We start from the raw sequence: 16,054 nt of genomic DNA on the forward strand, positions 1-16,054 counted from the left end.
CCACCCTCCACCCCGCAACCCTCCCCGGGGAGATTAGGAAGAAGGACCGCCGAGAAGCTTGGGCAAGGAGATGCCTCTTTATTGGTGTGCAAGTGAGTCCTGCGGAGCCGGGCCTGGGGCCGTCAGCCCCTTCCCTGGGCTACTTCCTCCGGCGGGGGATACTCTGTCCCAAGGGCACTTCTTCTTTCAGCTTCTGCAGAGGAGAGAGAAAGAATAATGAGAACTGGGAGCCTGAAGTTCAGAAGCAGGACAGGAGAGGCCTGGGATGTGGGGTCCCAGGTACAGCTGGGGGCGCGGGCGGGGGCGGGGGAGGGGAGGGACTTCACCTGTAGCAAGCGGGCGTGGTAGTTGGGGGCGTCCTCGCCGGGCAGCGGCTGGGGGCGCGCGTGCAGGTAGCGCTCCACAGCCGTCTCCAGCTCCTCCACCTCATAGAGGGTGGCTGGGTCCAGGGAGTGGGCGTTGATGAGGCTCACAAGGTACTCCTTGTAGTGTGCCCTGGGCAAACGAGAGCGTGCAACACCCCTTCTGTGGGGCCGAGAGGGAACCTGTGCTCCCAGCGCCAAGCACCGCACTCTCCAGAGAACCACAGCGACACCCCTCGCCTCCTGCACCCGTGGGCCTCCCAGCCTGCGCACTCGGGGATGACTCGGGGCCCTTGTCCAGAGGGCCCCGCACCCACCCCCCCCACTCCCAGAGATCGCAACTGCCCGGGCGCACCCACTCTGTCCCTCCACTCCTCCCCAACACTGGGCCCCACGCGCCCTGCCTAGCACTCACTGGCAGAGGCCAGCGTGGCCAGCTGGAGTCTCCTTGCCACACGCTTCATCCCGGAACCCATTGGGAACCTCTTTCTGCTCCATCACTCGGCAGCCACCTAAGCGGGAAGGAAGGGACCCGTAGTTGGAGACGGCCCCAGAGCACAGAACCCAGGAAAACCCATCAGGAGGCACGCACAGCATCCGGGGGAGACCAGAGGACAGGAGACCTTGCGGGCTCAAACGCCTGGCCCGGTGGCCGGGCTCTCTTCGAGACAGAGATCTGGCTGAGCCACTTTTTACTTAGGCTGCCTCTGGGACCAGAATCACACCCTGTCTTGCTTTTTAAATTTATTTTTATTGCTTTGGCCTTGAGGTCCCACCCTGTGGTGTTTAGGGGCTACTCCTGGCTCAGTGCTGGGGATCGACCCCAGGACTCTTGCAGGCAGGGCATGTACTCAACCCACCACCTGCTGAGCTCCCTCCACGGGCCCTGTGAGACAGCACTCAGGGTTGGGATGTAGCTTTCTGTTCTGTGGAGGTTTGTTGATCTGGGCAATACTGCCCTCTGGCTGGAGCACTAAACAGTCCAGGGAGTGGTAGTAACCTCGGGTGCCGTTAGGGGGCGCTATCTGCTCATGCGCGTTAAGACCGTAGATTTCTGGTGGGTGCTGAGTTTGTTTTGTTTTGGAATGGGGCCTATAGGCCTTATAAATTTGGGAAACTCTGACCTAAGTGGTAAGACGTGGGGGACACAGGGTTCATGTGTATATAACGCCTTTCTGTTGCCCTCCTGGAAACTGAAAGTGCCACTAGCAGCCTTGTTAAACGCTCACCAAGTTCATTAATGAGTCATGTGGAGCTGAGAGAAGGAAATCAGTAGGGAGGTGGTGGAGGCTTTGTTGGGGCCCTGTGTAAAACACTAGCCGCAGGGCCAGAGACATAGCATAGCGGGTAGGGCACTTGCCTTGCTTGCAGCCGACCTGGGTTCAGTCCCCCGCATCCTATATGGTCCCCCACACCCACCAGGAATGATCCCTGAGTGCAAAGACAGGAGTAAGTCCTGAGCACCAGGGCGTGGTCCCAAAACAAAACAACAACAAAAAAATAGCTAGCAGCAGCAAGGTGGACATTACCCCCTTTTTATTTTATTTTGTGTGTGTGGTACTAGGGAATAAGGCCAGGGACAACCACATGCCAGGAGAGTGCTGTCCCGCTGAGCTCGACCCCTTGCTGGCCCCCACTTATCAAAGTGAAAAACAAGGCCCAGGGTGACTCCCCCACCAGGCGACACGCACACAAATGAGCACAGGATGGGCCTGAGCCGTGATCTGACCCCCAGCCTCCCCTTCTCCTTCACTCACCTCCAGGGACAGCCCGGGCACCAGCGGGGGGCTCTGTGTTGAACAAGACATCATTGTCCTGTGAGAGAGACAGAGACAGAGAGAGACAGAGATATAGAGAGAAAGAGAGAGAGGAAGGGGCGTCAGGCACCCCAAAGAGATCAGTGCCTTGTGTCTCCCCATGCATACCACCTCCCTTCTGGCCACGCTGACCCTGGCCCCGCTCCTGGGCAGCCTTCCACACAGTTAGCAGGGCTGCCCCCCCACACACACACCTGTAGCAGCTTCTGGAGCCGGAGAGCCGTCCAGTCGCGCAGGTAGAAGAGGCAGTCTCGGGGGTGGTGGCCATGCAGGGACTTCTTAACCCTGCAGCTCGGGTCTGGGCATTTCTGGAGGGACCGAGCGGGGAGAGGGGAGTTGGAGACTGTCGAGGGGGGAGCCCTGGCCTCCCTCTTGGGCACCCCTGCGGGAGGGGTACATTGAGGGGTGAGGGTTTGGAGCAAGCAGAGAAGGAGAGGAGATGGAGGTGCTCTACACCGGTGGCCCCCCGTCCTCTTCCACTGGGCAGCCCCCTCCCACGGGAGAGAGGGGCGCTCCCCCTTCCTCCCATCCCCATTTCTGGGCTCACGTTCTTGGCGTAAAAGGCATTGTAGCAGCCACTGCAGAACTGGTAGCGGCACTGGGTGCAGTGAAAATGCATGCAGCCTCCTCGGGCCAGTGCATAGGAGAACTTGCACTTGGGACAGTCTGTAGGGGATAGTGGGTCAGGGCCAGGCTCTGCTACTCCTCCTCCAGGCTTCAGAGAGAGCACAGTGAGCACCCCTCGACAGGCCTCCTGGGGCAGCCTTACCGATGCCGTTTTCCTGAAGGTACATCGCCAGCCCCTGGGCCTGGTACTCTGGGTCATTGTTGCGTTTCCAGTTCTGAAAGTCCTCACAGCTCCGGCCCCGGTGCTGCTCTTCCCACTGGCAGGAGGAAGTAAGGCTTTGAGAGGGAGTCCCCGCCTGGGCCCTCCTTGCTAGTCCCTCCTACCTACCGGGGACTCATGGCTCAGATCACGGCCAGACACTCATTTCCAAACTGGCTAGTCTTGGTTCTGTCACGTCCTTTTTTTTTTTCTTTTTGGGTCACATCTGGCAATACACAGGGGTTAATCCTGGCTCTGCACTCAGGAATCACCCCTGGCAGTGCTCAGAGGACCATATGGGATGCTGGGAATCGAACCTGGGTTGGCCGCGTGCAAGGCAAACGCCCTACCCGCTGTGCTATTGCTCCAGCCCCTGCCACGTCCTTGTTTCACATGTTCACCAGCAAGTTTTGTTTTTCGCCCCCACAAGGCCTAGCTTTGTGCCGTCTGTTTTATTTTTGTTTTTTGCTTTTTTTTTTGGGCCACACCTAGCAATGCACAGGGGTCACTCCTGGCTCATGCACTCAGGAATCACCCCTGGAGGTGCTCAGGGGACCATATGGGATGCTGGGATTTGAACTCGGGTCGGCCACGTGCAAGGCAAAAGCCCTACCTGCTGTGCTATCATTCCAGCCCCTGTGCCATCTGTTTCCTTTCATCCCAACCATGACCATCCATCTCACCCAAGTCATGGCTGCTGCACCTCTGCCACTAGATCTCTGCCTCCACTCCCTGCCCCAAGTGGCCATTCTGTACCTTGCAAATAAACGCCTTTGAAAGTGTAAGTTGGGGCCAGGGAGATGGCTCAGTGGGCAGAGCACAGGCTTTGCATGCAGGGGCCCTGCTTCCATCCCCAGCACCAAAGTGGTCCCCTGAACACCCCAGAGTATACTGGGGAGCAGCTCCCAAGCACCACAGGGCATAGCCTCAAAACAAAACCAGAGGGGGTCAGAGAGATAGTACAGTGGATAGGGGTTTGCCTTGCACATAGCTGAAATCCCTGACATCCCTGGCATCCCATATGGTACCCAGAGCTCACCAGGAGTGATCCCTGAATGCAGAGTCAGGAGTAAGCCCTGAGCATCCCGGGGTATGGTCCCCAAAACAAAAAGAAACAAACAGAAACAAGCACAGAAAGCCTAAATGAGGGGCTGGAGCAGTAGCACAGCGGGCAGGGTGTTTGCCTTGCACACGGCCAACCTAGGTTCGATTCCCAACATCCCATATGGTCCCCCGAGCACTGCCGTAATTCCTGCATACAGAGCCAGGAGTAACCCCTGATCATCGCCAGGTGTGACCCCAAAAGAAAAAAAAGAAAGAAAAGTAAGCCTAAATGAGGCAGCCCCAGAAGTGTTCTAGTTCTGCGGTTTGGCGGTAGGGTACCAGCTGCTTGTCTCTTTATTTTATTTTTTTATTTTTTTGCTTTTTGGGTCAACCCAGCAATGCACAGGGGTTACTTCTGGCTCATGCACTCAAGAATTACTCCTGGCGGTGCTTGGGGGACCATATGGGATGCTGGGACTCGAACCTGGGTCGGCCGCGTGCAAGGCAAACGCCCTCCCCACTGTGCTATCGCTCCAGCCCCTGTTTGTCTCTTTATTGTTGTGTTTCCTAGTGCAGATGTGACTTTGGGGTATCAGACTAACATGATGGATTGTAAACAGGGGATGACACCCAGGGCCGCACACATGCAGGGGGCGGGAGCACTCTAGCACGGAGCTAGCGCCCGAGCCTTAGGAAGCATTGCCAGGGGCAGGTGAGGTGGTGCCACCACCCCCATGGCTTCGCTTCACTGTTAGGATAAAAGGCAAATACCTTCCTCACTTGGCCCCAGGCCTCTCCCGACCTGGTTGCTAGCTCCTCCGACCGCCTGCACTCTCGCCACGCCACACTTCTGACTTTGGTCTTTCCATCTGTTGCTCTTTCTATCCTGAATACTCTTGGCATGGCTGCTCCTTGTTACCTTTCAGGCCTGAGTTTAAATTAAACCGTTTTAGAGAAGAGCTGCCTGGTCTTGCTATCCTACGTAGGCGCATTCCATGACCCCTCATCTCCCTGCTTGGGCCCAGCACCTACGCCTGTGTCCTCCCTCCCGCCTCCCCTTCCCCACCTTGCCCTCCTAGGTCTGTCTCCCGGGCTGCGTGGCCAGCTCCTGGACCCTGGGGTGCTCATCTGCTCTGTTCTCTGGTTAGTACAGCAGCTCAGCCAGCACCTCTGACAGGGCTCACCTGGCGTTTACAGCGCACACAGAAGGTCTGGCGACACTGGGGACACGTAGCCTCCAGCTGCTCCCGCTCGTATATGAAGCCAAAAGAGCACTGTGTGTGGGGGAGTGGGCAAAGACACAAGCTGTTAGAGGACCATCCAGGCACCACCTCACCCTTCCAGCCAGCTCCCCGAGGCTGGCCACTGACCTGGGCACACCACAAGAACTTGGGGTCCCGCATGAGCACTCCCTCGGTCAGCTTCTTGTGGAACAGTGCATACGCGTCTGGCTCGAGGCTCTCCCGAAGCTGGGGATGGGCCAGAAGTGGTGGGTGGGCGGGGGCTCCTGTGCAAAGCCCAGGGCACCCCGAGTCCTTAAAGACGGCAGTACCTGAATGTCCAGGGTGGAGAAGTAGCTGAGCAACTGTGTGTCGTCGGTGAGGTCCGGGCGGCCACAGGCGGGGCACACCATGTCTGTGATGTGCTTCTCCTTCAAGGCGATGGTAAAGTGCTGGCGGAAGCAGTCGGGGCAGATGGTGCACTCACAGGAAGTCAGGGCCTGCATCTAGGGGGCAGGCCAGAGGAGGGGTGAGCGGTCACAGCCGCCCGCCGGGTAAGGGCAAGAGCAGAGGTGTCCACTGGGAGACCAAGGTTTCATTGACAATAGGGACCTTACCGGGCCGGAGTGGTAGACAAGTGGACAGGGCATTTGCCTTGCATTCGGCCAACCGAGGTTTGATCCCTGACATCCCATAACGGTCCCCCAAGAAGTGCCAAGAGTGAACTCTGAGCACAAAGCTAGGAGTAAGTTCCCAGCACCACCAGGTGTGGCCCCCAAACCAAAAAAGAAATGAAAAAATAATAAGTAAATGCTGGGGGCCAGAGCTATAGTACAGAGGGTAAGGGTATTTGTCTTGTACATATTCAATCCCGGTTAGATCCCCAGCATCCCACAGGGTCTCTCGAGCTTGTCAAGAGTGATTCCTGAGCACAGAGTCAAGAGTAACCCCTGAAAATCACTGGGTGTGATCCAAAACCCTAAAAATAAATAAAATAAGCAAATAAATGCCAACAAGTCAGGCAGGCAATGTAAATGTTTGACAGCAGGTGGAGAAATATGCAGACATTGTGAGACCTAAAACCTCTGAAAGTATATGCACTTAACTCCTTCATTTAAAAAAATACCAGGATAGGGCTGGAGCAATAGCACAGTCGGTAGGGCATCTGCCTTGCACGCGGTTGACCCGGGTTCAATTCCCAGCACCCCATATGGTCCCCTGAGCACCGCCAGGAGTAATTCCTGAGTGCGGAGCCAGGAGTAACCCCTGTGCATTGCTGGGTGTGACCCAAAAAGCAAAAGAAAAAAAAAGCACCCACAAATAGCATAACTCCAGAGACAGGAGCTGGAGAGAGAGTACAGCAGGTAGGACATCTGCCTTGCACGCGGCAGACCTGGCTTCAACCCTGGCAGTCCAAATGGTCCCCCAGACTCATTAGGCATGATCCCTGACCAAAGAGCCAGGAATAAGCCCTGAGCACTGCCCGGTGTGACCCAAAAAACATGCAAACAAAAGCTCCAGAGATGGAGAACAGAAAAGTGGTTACCAGGAGTGGGATCAGGGGAAGGAAGTGTGATAAGGAGGGAACACTTAGGATTCCATGCTGAATATGAGACATCTAGATGTGGTAACACCGAATCCACACCCAGGATGAAACTGCATAGAGCCAAACATACACCCCCACATGTGAAAGGCACAGCTCTACAGTTTCACTAACATTGTACCAATGTTTGTGACTCAGTCTGGACACTGCCTGTAATTATATAAGGTATTACCATTGGGTGAGAATATGTGTTTTGTGGTAGTTGTCTTGTTTTGGGGACACAACCAGAGGTACTCAGGGGACCATATGGTGTGCCCTGGGATCAAACCTGGGTCTGCTGTGTGAAGGCAAACGCCCAACCCACTTGTACTATCTCTCTGGTCCCATATCTTCTTCTTCTTTTTTTTTTTTTTTTGCTTTTTGGGTCATACCTGGCGATGCACAGGGGTTTACTTCTGGCTTTGCACTCAGGAATTTCTCCTGGCGGTGCTCAGGGGGCCATAGGGGGTGCTGGAAATCGAACCCGGGTTGGCCGTATGCAAGGCTATGCTATCACTCCAGCCCTCCCCTCCCCCCCGTATCTTCTTTTGTTTTGCTTGCAATGGTTTCGTTGTTGGTGCACATAAGGCTCTGTGGGGGCGGGGGCGTGGTTCCCAGTAGTGCTCAGGGAACCAGGTGGTTCTGGGAACTGAGCCTGGGTCTTCTGCATGCAAACCAGGCACTTAACCCACTGAATTATCTCTCCAGCCCAGATGAAGGCATGTGAGGTACACACAGGACTCTGAAATGCTTATAACTTTTTTATTTTTGGCTGTGTGTGTGCGCGGATGGGGGGGGCAAAGAGGGGGCTAGCAGGGGCCATACCCTGGGGTGTTTAGGGCTTACTCCTGGCTGTGCACTCAGGAATTGCTCCTGAGGGGATTGGGGGGGATCATGTGGGTGCTGAGGACTGAACCCGAGTCAGTCATGTGCAAGGCAAATGCCCTATCCACTGTATTATCTCTCTGATTTCTAGAGCACATACTTTGCATGCAGGAGGTTCAGGTTTGGTCCCTAGCATGGCATTTTCTCCTGATCACACCAGGAGTGACATCTGAGAACAGCTCCTGAGCACCACTGAGCGTGGCTCCAAGAACTTTTAAAAAGGGGGCAGCCAGAAAGGTAGTTTAATGAGATGCAGTGCACACTTTGCATACTTCTTTTTTGGGGGGGATGGGGCACACCTGATGATGATCAGGGGTTATTCCTAGCTCTGCACCCAGAAATAACTCCTGGTGAGGCTCAGAGAACCATATGGGATGCCACAAATCAAACCCCGGTCAGCTGCGGACAAGGTAAATGCCCTACCACTGCACTATCTCTCTGGCCCCACATTTTGCATACTTCTGTTTTGTTTTGTTTGGGCAATACCTGGCAGTGCTCAAGACTTACTCCTGACTCTATGCTCAGGAATTATTCCTGGCAGACTTAGGGAACCATATGGGATGTCAGGGATCAAACCTGGGTTGGCCATGTGTGAGGGAAGTACCCTACCCGATGTCCTATCTCTCCTGCCAAAATCTATTCCCTCAAGCACTGCCAGGAATGAGCCCTGAACACCAAGCTAGAAGTATCCCCTGAATAATTACTGTCTGTGGCTAAAACAAAAGAATAACAGAAGGATTAAAATAAAAAGTCAAGGAGCTGAAGCGATAGCACAGCAGGTAGGGCATTTGCCTTGCACGGGGCTGACCCGGGTTCGATTCCCAGCATTCCATATGGTCCCCCAAGCACCGCCAGGAGTAATTCCTGAGCGCATGAGCCAGGAGTAACCCAAAATGTAATAAATAAATAAATAAATAAAATTTTAAAAATAAAAAAAAAGTCAAAATAAAACAAAAATGAATAGAACCAGTCTGAGTAAACTGGACAGTATTTGGCTAAAGAGCTGCTACATCTGGCCAAGTGTGAAAGGTAACAGGAAACAAAAGGGGCTCATTCCTACCACCTGGATATCTGATTAGAACATGAGAGAATCACGGTCAGGCCCAGGGGATAGCACAATGTCCTGCATGTAGGAGGCCTAAATTCAATCCCTGGTACTTCACAGTCCCCTCAGGGAGAAACCCTCTAGCAAAGGTGTGGCCCCCAAATCTACCCCCCTCCCAAGGAAAGAGTGTTAATTGCTGGAGGTTGATAATTGCTGGAGATTGATGATGAACAAACAGTGTGGAGGGGGTGAAGGAGAAAGTCTGTCATATATGTTGGATTTTTTCTGTAATAGAACACACACACGCACACGCGCACACGCGCACACACACACACACACACACACACACACCACACCACACCACACCAATCAGGGATCAAACCCAGGGCGTCACATATCCAAGGCCTCAGTGCTCTCTGTTGAGCAGAGGGTCCCTGTCCACATAACAGAACTTTAAAAAGAACTGGGGTGGGGGTGTTGTCAATCTGTCCTCGCTTTCAGATCCCTTTGGGGGCACAGCACAAAAGACAGCAGAGGTGGGTGGAGTGGGCAGGGTTGGGGTGCAGCGCAAAGAGAACATTCACCCTAAAGCAGGCCTCCTGGGGGGCTCACCCGGTTGCGGGGCAGGGTCCAGCCGCACACGGCGCACTCCTGGGCAAGCAAGCGGCGCAGAAAGGCCCGGTCCTGGCTGTGTCTCACAGCCTCCACCACATCCCCCAGCTCATAGTTCCTGGGTGTCTCTTGCAGTAGTGACAGCGCCAGCTCGGCCCGGCCCCAGCTGGGGAGGGCATAGACCGCCAGGAGCCGCCTGACAAGGCTCTGCATGTGGTTCAAGAGGGGAGTGGAGGCAAAGCAGCAGTCGTCAGACCCCTCAGGATCCAGCCCCGAAGCCTCCCGGGCTCCCCTCTGCCCCTTCCGGTAGTCCTTCGCCCTCCCAGCACCTGCTTATCTGGCCCATCCCAGGATGGGGTGGGCTCGGGGCCACTGTCCCAGAGGCGCTGATGGAAGGGCTCCAGGCGCTGGCGCTGGAGCTCAGTCAGGGCGCGGGCCACGTCGCCTCCATGCTGGAACAACGCCTGCAGAGAGCCCTCCTCAGGCCCAAAGCCCAGGGCCTGGAGCTCCCTCACCTGCATGGGAGGGTCAAGAGGAGTGAAGAGGCGGCAGGGAAGGAGAGCCGGAGCGGCCGAGCTCTGCGGCCCTCCACCCAGTCCCAGCACGGCGGGTACCTTTCTGCGCCGAGCCCGCACACACTCTTCCACAGCTTCATCGAGATTGCCGTGTCGGTCCAGCCAGGCCTTCCGGGCCTCCTGACAGGAAAAGGCCCCCAGCCCCGGGTCCTGCTGCGCTGCCAGCTCGGCCACCATCTCCAGCACATAGGGCAGCTCTGAGCGCAGCCACTGCAAGGGCACCTCGGTCCCGGAGTACTGCAGAGCCGAGAAGATCTCCTCTGGGCAGGCACCGGCAGCTTCCCCTTCCTAAGGCACAGTTCCACCCGGGCACCGTGTCACCAGCAAGGCCATTCTCCACCCCGCGCCTGGGCCCCACGCAGGCACAGCAGGACACCTGCCACTTGGGAAGTGTTCCCAGAGAGCGAGCAAGCGAGCGAGCAAGTGCACCCAGTAGCGTTAAGTTTGCCAAGAGCTTATATTAACCCCTGGCAGCTTCTCCCTTCGCCCGCCGGTCCCACCTCGCCTCGGGCCCCATCCTCACCCGGATCTTCATCACAAGCTGGCGACCTTCCTCCCGCATCTTGTCCTGGCGCTGCTTCTCAGAGTCCCCGCCAGAACTGGGCAGGGGGGCACTGAGGCGTCGTGGAAGTCCTGGCTCATGGACGCCCTCATCCAGAGATCTGGCATGGGGCCGGGGGACGTGCTGCACTGGGATAGGGTCACTGGTCCGGTAGCACGCTGCACACACCCAGCCAGGGCCCGAGTTGCAGAAGGTACAGTGACTGCAGTACCAGAACTGAGTCTGGGCAGAGGAGGGCAATGTATTCCCCTGTTGGAAGGGCAGAAAGAATGACCCCATGGAAAGCTGGCCGGGACTCTGGTGCAACGATAGGGCGTTTATGAGAAGCTCCAGGGAACTGAAGGCAAACAGGGGAAGAGAAAGCAGAGGCAACAGGCACAGGCAAAGAGCTGGGACAGTCAGGAACAGGTTACCTGAAGGGGCTGTAGGCGAATGGCAGCGTCCGAGGTATCTGCCACCAAGCTAGGAGGCTGAGCCAGTCGAGGTCGCTCGCATACGGCACACAGGACAGCCGCTGCCTCATTCTCAAAGGTGCAGCTCTGGCAGGCCCAGTGACCCCGGGCCAGCTCAGGTTCTTGACCCCCAGCTCCTTGGGACCCATCACTCCCTGAGGCCAACCCCTTACAGGCTCTGGGCCGATTACAGGCCACACAGAGCACTGCCCGAGGTCCATTTAGCATTGTGCAGGCAGCACATTGCCACGACAGACGGGTACTCGCAGGATCAGGGGAAGAAACAGAACCATTTCCCACGGCCGGCAGGGATGTCAGCTGAGGCCGAGATGGAGTGGAAGCTGGTAAACTGTCATGGAAAAGCAGACAAGATGGGGTACATGAGATGGAACCATTAGCCCTCCTGAAAAAAATAAATAGGGGGCTGGAGTGATAGCACAGAGGGTAGGGAGTTTGCCTTGCACGCGGCCGACCCAGGTTCAATTCCCAGCATTCCATATGGTCCCCTACACCAAGAATGATTCCTGAGTGCAGAGTCAGGAGAATCCCTGACCACTGTTGGGTGTGACCCCAAAAGCAAAATAAGTAAATAAATGTATGTATATGTGTGTGTGTGTGTGTGTGCGCGCGCGCGCGCACAAACACATGTGTGTGTAAGCAAGACAGGGAAGTCCCGCAGCGGGGCTGCTGCCTGATACATGCTTCTTTCCTTATGTGACACACATGACTCGGGTCTTTGTGTTCGTGTTCTCTCTGGTATCTTCCTGTACCCAGTCTGTTCAACACTGAAGGATACTTTACAATTCCTATCTCCCAGAGCTGGAGCAATAGTACAGCGGGTAGGGTGCTTGTCTTACATGTGGCCAACATGGGTTCAATCCCCAACATCCCATGTGGACCCCTGAGTACTGCCAGGAGTAACTTCTGAGTGCAGAGCCAGGAGTAAGCCCTGAGCATCACTGGATGTGACCCCCAAATTAACTAATTAAAACAAAAAGATAAAGTTCTTGGGCCAGAGCAATAGTACAGCAGGTAGGGTATTTGCCAACCCGGGTTCAATCTCTGGCATCCCATATGGTAGCTCGAGTACTGCCAAAAGTAATTCCTGTGTGCAGAGCCAGGAGTAACCCCTGAGCAACTCCCAGGCATGACCCAAAAAGCAAATAAATAAATAAATAAATAAATAAAGTTCTTATCTTCCTGGCAGGTATCCCTAACACAAGGCCTGACCCAGTACTGTTTTTTTTTTTTTTTTTGCTTTTTGGGTCACACCCAGCAATGCTCAGGGGTTACTCCTGGCTTTGCACTCAGGAATTACTCCTGGCAGTGCTTGGGGGACCATATGGGATGCCGGGGATTGAACCTGGGTTGGCCGCGCGCAAGGCAAACACCCTACCCGCTGTGCTATCGCTCCGGACCCCCAGTACTAGTTTTTAAGGTACTGCCAACTTGATGGCAACTTGATGGTAAGCAGCCTTGATATGATAAGCCAGTATCATTGACTGAGCAGATTCTTCAGACTGGGCTGTATCTTCCTCCTCCATATCTGTACAAAATACAATTTTTATTTTTGGCGGGAGGGGCAGTATCTGTCACATATATCTAATGGCTCTAGTGCTCAGGGACCATATGCAGTGCTCGGGGATTCAAACTGAAGTTGGCTGCACGCAAGGCAAGTGCCTTAACCCCGTTACTATCTTTCTAGTCCCAACCACACAAATACTCGGCTACTTGTTTGCTATGTATATCTAGCATATGATCCTGTCTGCTTGTCCTCAATGAGACAGTCTTCAGCACACAGCCTAGCACAGAGTCGATTCTTTTTTTTTTTTCTTTTTCTTTTTTTTTGCTCTTTGGGTCACAACTGGCGATGCACAGGGGTTACTCCTGGCTCAGGCACTCAGGAATTACCCCTGGCAGTGCTCAGGGGACCATATGGGATGCTGGGAATTGAACCCTGATCAGCCACATGCAAGGCAAATGCCCTACCCACTGTGCTATTGCTCCAGCCCCAGAGTGGATTCTTAAGCCGTTGAATTTCACTTGAACTCAGAAGAAAAGGACTCTTACTTGGGAGTCAGCTGGGGGGCCCCATGCAGGGTCTGGCGGTGGTGGAGGGCTCGGGACGGGTGGCCGTGGAAGAGGCGATCACAGGCTGGGCACAGGGTGTGTTTACAGGCTGAGCAGTACAGTGTGCCTGGGGCAGAACCGCAGAGGAAGCAGGGGCCGGGAGTGGGGCCTTAGGGAAGGGGAAAAAGAACTTCTTACAATTGAATCTGTTGAGGAGGGAGATAAAATCACAGAATGCCATTCAACACTGGACCCCAAAAGACAATTACAATCTGTTAATAAAGGCGATAGCTCAGTGGTAGACCACAGGTTTCGAGTGTATGTGAGGCCCCGGGCTCGATGCTCAACACCAAGGAAAAGAGAAAGATTGATAACCAAGAAGACAGCCAGAAGAGGGCACCAGCTCTTTATCGGCTTGGTCTACTGCCACTGTCCACCCAGCACTGGGCCAGGCTTACCTGGGACAGTGGGGCCGGAGAGGGCACCGGGTGCCATCTCTTTCAGCAGTGGTGCAAACTCTGAGAGCTGTAGTACCTGTGGGGGGAACAGGGAATTGCATGGGCAAGGGTTTGGGGACAAAAACCCTATTCCAGTCCCCTTTGCACGCCAGGCCCCCTTTTCTGCCTTTCTTACGTCATCTTCAGTGTGGTCTTTCAGCAGCTGCTCCAGCACTTGCTGTCTTAGCTTAGCATCCTGTCAACAAGATGAAAGTTCCCACTGAGCCTTAGAATACTACCTTCCTGGAGCCTGAGTAGCACCTCTGCCTTGCATGTGGCTGACCCAGATTCAATCCCTGGCATCCCATATAGTGCCCCGAGCACCACAAGTCTTGGTCCCCTAACAGAATGGTCATAGAGACAACAGGATGAGAAGTTCCATAGTGACTGAGGGGCTTTGCCCATGATTCAGGGACAGGGCTGGGAGAACCCGAACTCGCTCTGTTTTTATTTTGTGTTTGGACGATGCTGATTGTGCTCAGGGCTTACTCCTGGCTCTGTGCTCAGTGATCACTCCTGGTAGGGCTGGGGGAGATCATAGGGGGTACTAGAAACTGAACCCGGGTCAGCTGCAAGCAAGGAAAGTACTCTCTCTCCGGCCCTTCTGTATTTCAGTTTTGGGGCCTCACCTGGCTGCCCTTGGGAGATCAGATGTGTTGCTGTGAGTGGAACACTGGATGTACATGGCAAAAGCCTTACCTGTTCTACTATTTCTCCAGCAAGCCTGGAGGACTTTGGACTCTGACTGGGCTCCACATTCCTCATGTGTTTTGTTTTGGGGTTTGGATACCCAGCTCTGCCTCTCAGGGATCATTCCTGGCAGAGGCTGGTGCTGGAGATGGAACAAGGCAAGTGCCCTGTCCTCAGTCTGACCTCTCTGGCCCCACTGGACGGTCCTGAGGTCCTCAGGACTGGGGACAGCTCACCTGTAGCAGCAGGCTGAGCTCAGTTCTGAGCAGCAGCACTTCCAGGGTAACTGTGGCCACTTGGTGCTCGTCTGGCTCTTTCTGCCCCTCTGGGAAGCTCAGCCCGTCCAGCTGCTCCTCGGTGTAGCCATAGAGTCGCAGAACATCCCGGCCCCCCTGCCACATACAAGCACAACCTGTGACCAGTGGGCAGATGCCCTCCCAAGGTCGGGGGCGGGGGACACACCTCTGCCTTCAGCCCTTCCCTGCCCACCCGCAGCCCAGCTCGTGTCCACTTCTTCTCCGAGGAGCCCCCGGCCTTCATTCACCTGCACCGCATCCACCGTGCTGCGGAAGACCGGGTTGTTAAACTTGACCCCGCGCCAGTACCGCGGTCGCTGCGGGCTCAGGAGGTTGCGGCCGTATTTCTCCAGGATGTTCAGGGCGGTGGAGAGGGTGCTGAGGTAGTCTTGGGGCTGCGAGTAACCAGAGAGCAGAGGAAAAAAAAAAATCCATGAGCCCCGCCCCGTCTCAGGCCCTACGCCCCTCCCGAGTCCAGGCGGGTCGCACCTCCCCGTGAGCGTTGCTGCGGATCAGGCGCGCGGCGTCCAGGTGCAGGTAGCGGGCGGCCAGAGGTACAGACGGGTCCAGCAGAGGCCGGAGCTGCTCCTGGGTGAAGGCCTGCCCGGAATCCCTCCTCAGGGCGCTCGCCAGCTGCTCGCGGGCCGCCAGGAAGGCCCTCTCCTCCTCCTGCCCGGGCATCCCGCGCCCGCAGTCCGTCCCGGCTCCGCCGACACCCCCGGACCCGGCAACGCGTGGCCCGCCCGCCCCTGCCTGGTGTCCGCCTCTCCGGCGGGACTCAGTCGATGCAGACCCCCGGGGTCACTCAGGCCACGGTCATTCTCCGGCCGCGGGCCCCACGCCAGGGGTAACCGAGAACAGGAAGTGCTGGCCTGAAGGGCGGGACGGCGACCCGCTTTCAGGGGAAGGGGCGGGGCTAAGGGTGGTACGGGCGGGGTCTGCGTTTAGGGGTGTGGCCAATTGGGGTTTATCCAATGAACACGAGGAATGTCCTGTGGCCCCGCCCCCAGAGAATTTCGGCTAGAAGGCTGAGCTCGGGTTCCTCTCCGCCAGCCTTCCTCACAGATTCCGCCTCTTTCCGGAGAGTCCCAGACCCGGGGTTACCTTCTTTCCCTCTCAATCCTTCCTCTTTTATCTGTATCTGGCCCGCGCTGACATCCCAGCGGGGAAGTTCCCTCCTACGGGGGAAGTTCCGTTCTGCGGGGGACGAGATGCTGATGGCCTTTGCCTGCTCAAGCGAGTCCCGCCCTTTCTCGTAGGCCTTGAAGTCAGGTCTGGGGGGAGCCCCACGACGGCTCCCTCGCACATCATCGTGCTCAGTCCTCTAGCCCCAGGGCCTGCCTCCACCTACTCCTCCTGGGTCACATCCGGTGGGGGTAGTGGGGGACGGGGACTCAGGGCTTTTACTCCTGGGCTCTGCGCTCAAGGGATGATCACTCCTGGCTTGCTGCGGGGCACCGTATTCCGGGATGCGGGGGATCGAGCCCGGGTCGGCTGCGTGTGCAAGGCAGGCACCTGA

At 56.0% G+C, this 16,054-nt stretch overlaps 1 protein-coding gene across 1 annotated transcript; it reads right to left on the reverse strand.

Annotated features, from left to right (window-relative positions):
- Positions 1-13: 13 nt before the first annotated feature.
- Positions 14-15,380, reverse strand: RNF31 (ring finger protein 31). Its single transcript, XM_055131568.1, has 21 exons — positions 15,025-15,380; positions 14,784-14,930; positions 14,476-14,631; positions 13,686-13,745; positions 13,511-13,586; positions 13,053-13,221; positions 10,944-11,331; positions 10,492-10,779; positions 10,008-10,256; positions 9,723-9,908; positions 9,394-9,600; positions 5,602-5,775; positions 5,420-5,518; positions 5,234-5,323; positions 2,949-3,063; positions 2,727-2,845; positions 2,374-2,487; positions 2,120-2,177; positions 778-874; positions 327-495; positions 14-193 (listed from the first exon to the last, which is right to left on the reverse strand). The coding sequence occupies exons 1-21, from the start codon at positions 15,214-15,216 to the stop codon at positions 140-142; spliced, it is 3,207 nt and encodes a 1,068-aa protein (XP_054987543.1). The 5' UTR covers positions 15,217-15,380; the 3' UTR covers positions 14-139.
- Between the last annotated feature and the right edge of the window lie 674 nt (positions 15,381-16,054).

This window comes from Sorex araneus, chromosome 3, assembly GCF_027595985.1.
Source record: "Sorex araneus isolate mSorAra2 chromosome 3, mSorAra2.pri, whole genome shotgun sequence".
Classification (NCBI taxonomy): Eukaryota; Metazoa; Chordata; class Mammalia; order Eulipotyphla; family Soricidae; genus Sorex; species Sorex araneus.